The 7,009-nt window shown below is 43.9% G+C and overlaps 1 protein-coding gene across 1 annotated transcript; it reads left to right on the forward strand.

Moving 5' to 3' along the window:
- Nucleotides 1–1,227: 1,227 nt before the first annotated feature.
- On the forward strand, nucleotides 1,228–3,209 carry LOC145448565 (uncharacterized). Its single transcript, XM_080326980.1, has 3 exons — nucleotides 1,228–1,654; nucleotides 2,687–2,788; nucleotides 2,850–3,209. Exons 1-3 carry the CDS (start codon nucleotides 1,513–1,515, stop codon nucleotides 3,029–3,031), a joined length of 426 nt encoding a protein of 141 aa, XP_080183106.1. The 5' UTR covers nucleotides 1,228–1,512; the 3' UTR covers nucleotides 3,032–3,209.
- Nucleotides 3,210–7,009: the final 3,800 nt, after the last annotated feature.

A 7,009-nucleotide genomic window follows, 5' to 3' on the forward strand; every position in this document is an offset into this window, starting at 1 on the left:
CTGACTCCCATTACTAAATACCAACTGGCTGGAGTAACAGTTCTTCTCTCCCGCCGCCCGCACTTCTGGTTGCAAAATCAGCGTACCCCAGTCCGGAATTTTTCATGCTAAAAGTTTAAAGGCCGTATCAGACGAGGCGATGCCGGCCGATAATTTCTCTACTATATCATGTGAGAGATCGTTGCACTTAATTAGTTTCAGAAGGCGTTGACCTGTTGCATTTAAACCTGCTCGGGGATGATTGACATCTGCGAATCGGTTTTTTGTTGTTGTACAGGTCAGGTACACTGTACATTTGTACAAGTGTACACCGTGTACAGTGTACAAGTCCATACTACCGTATTATGATCAGTGATGGGCGGATAGTGATTTCTGAGAATCCGAATCCATCCGACAGCTCAAAGCTCTGAGGAGCAACCCTTCCGAATACGAACAATCTCATCCAAATACCCATGCGAATCCGAAAAATCTTGCCCATAATTCAGAAAATCCGAACAGAATAAATATTCCGAAGAATCCCAATTGTGCAGCGGAGCTAGATACATTTAGGGCCTAGAGTTGGCTGGTTTCTATTTGCTTGGACCTTTGACAGAACAACTTTAGAGTGCTACCAGTCCTATAACAAGGGGTACACTGTCCGTTTTGGTTGTTGAGCTGACGATTTTTTCGTTCGACTTGTAGTCAAAAGTCACGTCTGGTCAAAATTATCCAGAAACAAAGTAACAACTAGCCGAAAATATTCGAAATTAATTCTGCAATATGGTTATGATGTCCGTCCAATGTGTTCATGCCGCAATGTCTTGTCGAATGAAACCTTCTCGGAACCATGGTAGTATGGTATTTGTAAGGGTGGGTCAAAAAAGTTGAAAGTAGCACGAGTTTTGAATGCCATGATAGCTGTAGAAGAATGTGCGCGTGCTGGTGCTACTCGAAGGTGGTGGGGGCATCCGATTTTGCAACGCCGGCCTATACTGGATAAGTGGAGCAGCTCAATAATTTAGTACTACATCGTAGTAATTCGTTTCGAAATGCCTCGCCAGAAGGTCCGTCCGCCAAACGGCTTGAGCAAAAGTGACGCTATTCAAGTCTCGACACTGGTTTATATATGGATACGCATGAGCGCATCTCCCACTTCTCTCATCGCCGGCGATGTCGCCGAGCTAATTGACACTGTCAATTAAAATCGGCGGCGATTCGGCCGATGGCAGCGATGATAAAACAAACACTAAAGGCTGTATCAGACGAGGCGATGTCGGCGGGGCGTTAGTGTTTGTTTTATCATCGCTGCCATCGCTGGAATCGCCGGCGATTTTAATTGGCAGTGTCAATTAACTCGGCGCCATCGCCGGCGATGAGAGAAGTGGAAGATGCGCTCATGCGTAACCATATATAAACCAGTGTCGAGACATGAATAGCATCACTTCTGCTCAAGCCGTATGGCGGACGGACCTCCAGGCGAGGCTTGGCGAAATGAATGACCTCTTTCGTTTATTATAGAGATCTTACGATAAAATGGAGACTGACTTCCTCGAATTGTTAATTAGCGAGGTGGCGAAACGTCCGATTATATATGACACGAGACGACGGGATTATTACAACCAGAATATAAAGAACTTTGCATGGCGCCAAATCGCTGAAAGTTTGAAATGTTCAGGTAAAATCTATATACTTTTTATCACCAAACACAAATAATTGAACTAGAGAGTCCAATATGATATGTTATAATGTACAAGACGAAGCATCAATTCATCTAATTTATAATTATCAAACAGTGTTTAAGGATTAGCATGCCACATCACTGATATCTTTTCCCAGTTGACATGAACTAGGTAGACCTACTGCAGATTTTAAAATATTGGAGGAAAAACACTTTATGGGCGTTATGAAGTGAATAGGTTGAGAGAATGAGCCTCTCTGCATACGAGTACATGTAGTAGTTAGTAACGTCATGAATGACAGTGCAATATTATTATATATTAGTATGCTGAGGTGAATGATAAATTGGTTTGTGGAAGAAGCAGCTCAAGTAACATTGACAGTAAGTTCAGTTAGTTGAATTGTAATCATGAGGGTGACATTTTCAGAGCAACAGGTGCGTGTCAAATGGAAATCTTTGAGAACCAGATTTACAAGAGAACAGAATAATATGAAGAACTCCAGCAAGTCTGGTGCAGCGGCCAGCACATCATCAACGTGGCAATATTATCAGCAACTGCAGTTTTTAGTGGCGCCAACCATGCCTCGGCAGTAGGTGACAAAATCTGTATCATAGAAGCTACTAACTGTGTTTGGTGTCTCATTTTTGTAGGACAAATTCGAACATGGACACAATTAACATGTCTGATTTTGGTTGTATTGATTCCGAAGAGGACCATCAGCCATCGTCAGATTCTCATCTCGAAGTTGCGCATGACGGTGGTATCACGCCGGTTACTGAACAGGGAGATGTGAATGGTAGTGGTAACAAACTTACATATCGCCGAGGTTATAATACTCCAAATGCTTTGCACTACACAATTGATGCAGTTGAGCAAATGAGATATTAGGTGATAAGATTGCTCCTCATTAAACAACGGCCAATTCCCGATCTCCTCTGTACAACCCAGTGACAGGAAGAGTCGATTAATTTCAAACCTTGATGAAGTGCTCAATACTGAATGCTGTAAGAATGATTTTCTTTTTCCAGGTTGCACACCATTGAATAGGAAAAAACAGAAGAGAGGTCATAAAAGAGGGATTTCGTCAGATGTGGCTAGTCTTATTGCAGATCTGAAGGAACCATCACCAGGTGACTATTTATTTAAGCATAAAATACTTGAGCATTATCTGATATCCCGAATTTGCTTCAGAATATGACGAAGATGAACTCTTCATGGCTGCTATGTGCAAGAAGTTGAAGAGACTGACGGATTATGTACATAAAAGCAATGTCCAAATGAAAAATCATGCTCTTATTGAAGAAGCATTAGCTGTGCAGACCGATGCAGATATTCCGTTGTCATCATCTGTGTCAATGAACTCAAAACACTGATTTTCTGATGGTTCAACTTGACTCTTCTCATATTCTCAAAATGCGGAAATGACTTGACTCGGCTTGGGCTTCTAGTATTTGAACTCGCGATTTCGGTGCGGTACCTATATAGTATTCCTGCGGATACTGATACAATTTGTTATGTTCTTGATCTTGGTTGAACAATAACTCAATGCGACGAGGTTGCAATATGAAATCAGTATATTAAACAGCAGAATGACTTGTTGACAGCGACACGATCCAGAGTGCAGTTAAATGAAAGACCACGAGACAACAGAACACAGGGTATAAATACAACGCAAGGCACACGAGGAAATAATGATTGGCGCTAATTACTAGTCCTATACAAAATAGAGTGAACCGATACCAACGTAAATGCACGAACATAACAGTCCTCCCCTGTAAGTTAAAGGGTACAAGGAGATTCACGTCGGCCGATAGAAATCTGTTTGTTTTCTATTTCTAACGGGGTAACGTCTACCCGACGTACGAGCAGGACTAGCTACAGGACGTTGTGCCCTATTACTGACCAATGGTTGCTCAGCTTGGGACTGTTGAGGCTGAGCAACTTCCTGTGTGGCTGTATCATTGCCAGCTGAAATCAAGCGTGGTTGGAGTTGGTTTTTGTGCCTTCTCCAATACCCATGATCTGTTTTTATAATGTACACAACACGTCCCAGTATTTCCGTTACCACGCCAGCAACCCACTTTGGTCCGCTCCGGTAACTGCGAGCGTAGACCGAGGAACCAATCTCGAAATGAGTGACTGATTGTCTAGGCGTAACGGGCTTCGATTTGTCGAAGGGCGAGCACAAACTTAACAAATTGCGCGGCTGCCGACCATGTAAAATCTCGGCAGGCGTTTTCCAGTCTATGCCCGGGTGCGGTGCACATCGGTATGTAGCGAGAAGTGTTTGGAGAGCGAAGTTGAGATCTTTTCCCCCGTCGCAATTTTTTGTTAATCCAGCTTTTAAAGTCTGGACGAATCGCTCCGCTTCCCCGTTTGAGGCAGGGTGAAAAGACGGTGATACGATATGGCAGATTGCCAAATTGGAGCAAAACGTATCGAATTCATTCGATGTGAATTGCGGCCCGCCATCCGTGACAATTGTTACGGGCAAGCCTTCAATAGAAAAGACTTCCCGCAAAGCGTTGACTACACACGAGGTTGTGGTAGATCCGACATTCATTACTTTAACGAAAGGATATTTCGAATGCGCATCGACGATGACAAACATTTTGTTGTTTATTGGACCTGCGAAATCCAAGTGAATTCGATCAAAGCTTTCGGAAGTTTTGGGCCATTCGCGATACTGACGATCAGGCGCTTTCATTACCTTACGGCAAGCGTCGCAACTCTTAACGAGATTTTCAATGTCGCGATTAATGGAAGGCCATGCGATGTAACGTCGAGCCATCTGCTTCATTTTCGCGATACCCCAGTGTCCTTCGTGCAACAATGATAACACTCGCGAGCGAAGTGACTGCGGAATTACTACGCGCTGAAAACCATCAATATTGAGCATAACTATGTCTTCGTGCAGAGAAAGCGAATGTTTGCGAGTCGAAAATCAAGAAAAATCATCGATGTGCGTCTTTGGATTCCAATTACCATGAGTGACAGATAATTTTACTAGTTTCATGGTTTTGTCCTTCAGCGTCGCGTCGCGAATTTCATTGCAAGTTAACGGTAAGCCATCGAATGCCATATTAATAGCGTGAACGATCTCCGCGTTTTCGCGAATTTCCAGTTCGTCAAACTCAGGGTCTGGACCCTTTGGTAGGCGAGATAAACCGTCGGCGTTTCCGTGCTGATTAGTCGGTTTATAGCGAATATCGTATTGGTAAGCCATGAGCGTTAGTGCCCATCGCTGTAAGCGTTGCGCTGTAATCACGGGAATTTTCTTGTCTGGCGAGAAAATAGCTAAAAGCGGTTTGTGGTCCGTCACGAGCGTAAATTTTCTACCATACAAGAATTGACGAAATTTAGTGACTCCGTAAATGATTGACAGAGCTTCCTTCTCGATTTGAGAGTAGGATTTTTGCGAATCTGAAAGTGTTTTCGATGCGTGCGCGATCGGTCTCTCTTCGCCATTGTGCTCGATTGAGAGGACAGCGCCAATTCCGAATTGAGAAGCATCAGTTGACAAAATGAGCTGCTTGTTTACATCATAATGAGCTAACTGCGTAGCGTCGATTACGTCGTTTTTGAGAATGCGAAAAGCTGCGTCACAGTCCGTATTCCAAATGAATTTCGCGTCTTTTTGAAGAAGACGGTACAAGGCAGCGGCTTTATTCGTGAAATTAGGAATAAACGCGCGATAATAATTTACTTTGCCCAGGAATGCCTGTAGCTGGCGAACATCCTGAGGTTTAGGCACCTGTTTGATTGCTTCAACGGATTTGTGAGACGGGCGTTTGCCGTCCTTGTCAATTATGTGACCAAGGTACTCGATACTACTTTTGAAAAATTCACATTTAGCGAAGTTGACGGTGAAACCGTATTCGGTGAGGCGCTCAAAGAGTAGCGATAAGTTGCGAAAATGATCGCGTTCATCAATGCCAGTAACGATTATGTCATCGATAAAACTAGCAACACCGGGTAAGCCGGCGATCATGGCATCAATACAGCGTTGAAAATTTGCGGGACTAGATGCGACTCCGAAACACATGCGTCGATAACGGAATAGACCGAATTGCGTGTTGATGACACACAAATTCTTCGCATCATCATCTAATTCTAGCTGAAAATAAGCTTCGGCAAGATCAATTTTCGAGAAAATACAACCACCCTGTAACTTGTGAAGGATTTCATCTAAGGAGGGCAGGGGATGTTGATCTATCTGAATCTGTAGATTCAATGCTTTGAAGTCACCACAAATGCGTACTGATCCATTTGATTTAGTGACGGCAACAATTGGTGCTGCCCAATCACTGTAATTGATTGGTTCGAGGATACCTTGATTGACTAATCTATCCAATTCGGTTTGAACAGCGATTTGCCTTGCGAAAGGCAAAGGGCGTGGCTTGTTGAATACGGGCTTGGCATTAGGTTTCAAGTGAATAGTCACCTTTGTCTTGGTGCATCGTCCTAGTCACCTTTGTCTTGGTGCATCGTCCTAACATATTAGAGAAAACGGAGGGAAATTTGGACTGAAAAGATACCAATTTGTCGTTCGAATCAGAAATGTCAATAGTATTACATGATTGCGATTTGACCATCTGCGAGGAAATTGCATCCAAAGCAGACGTTCCCTTAGCGGTCATGGAGAAAGCATCGCTCCAATCAAGACCAAAAATGTTTTTTGCCCACGGTGTTCGTCGAGAACCACCAATTTTAAGCCAACTCGAACTTCAGAACCCACCTGCACGCTTACAGTGCAAATACCTTTCACTTTCAGTGGCTTGTCGCCATACGCTACGAAAGAGCAATGGTATGCTGAGAGTTTCGGAGAGCCCAAAGTTTTGTACCCAGTCAATCCCACCATGGCGGAGGGTGCACCAGTGTCCCACTGTGTCGGCAACGGAATGCCGTTGATGCTGGAGTTTATCCAGAGCTGGTTTCCTACGCGTCGATATAGTTGATCGATGTCGAAGGAGAGGAGCGGCACTGCGCAGAAATTGACGGATGTGACCTGTTGCGTGATACTAGGTTTGGTAGACATGCACACAGGTTTGATATGACCTTTACGACCACATTTCTGACATACGGCATGTCGATATTGACAGTCTTTTCTCTGGTGATCGATGAAACAGCGGCTGCAGGATTTCAGTCTTTCCGGAAAGTTACCCTGGATGGATTTGGAAGGTTTTTTCCCCTTCTGATAACTTCCAGTCATTTTGTTGACGATGGAAGTATCTCTACCGTTACTCTCGCCCTGGATAACCCTATCAGTTTCCAGCGTTCTCACGTATGTTGCGGCTACTTTGAGAACGTCGTCGAGGGATGGATTGGTTTGTGTTAGACAATGCCGTCTC

The sequence above is a fragment of the Botryllus schlosseri genome, chromosome 10, assembly GCF_051294905.1.
Source record: "Botryllus schlosseri isolate E-star chromosome 10, Bs_hap1, whole genome shotgun sequence".
In the NCBI taxonomy this organism is placed as follows: domain Eukaryota; kingdom Metazoa; phylum Chordata; class Ascidiacea; order Stolidobranchia; family Styelidae; genus Botryllus; species Botryllus schlosseri.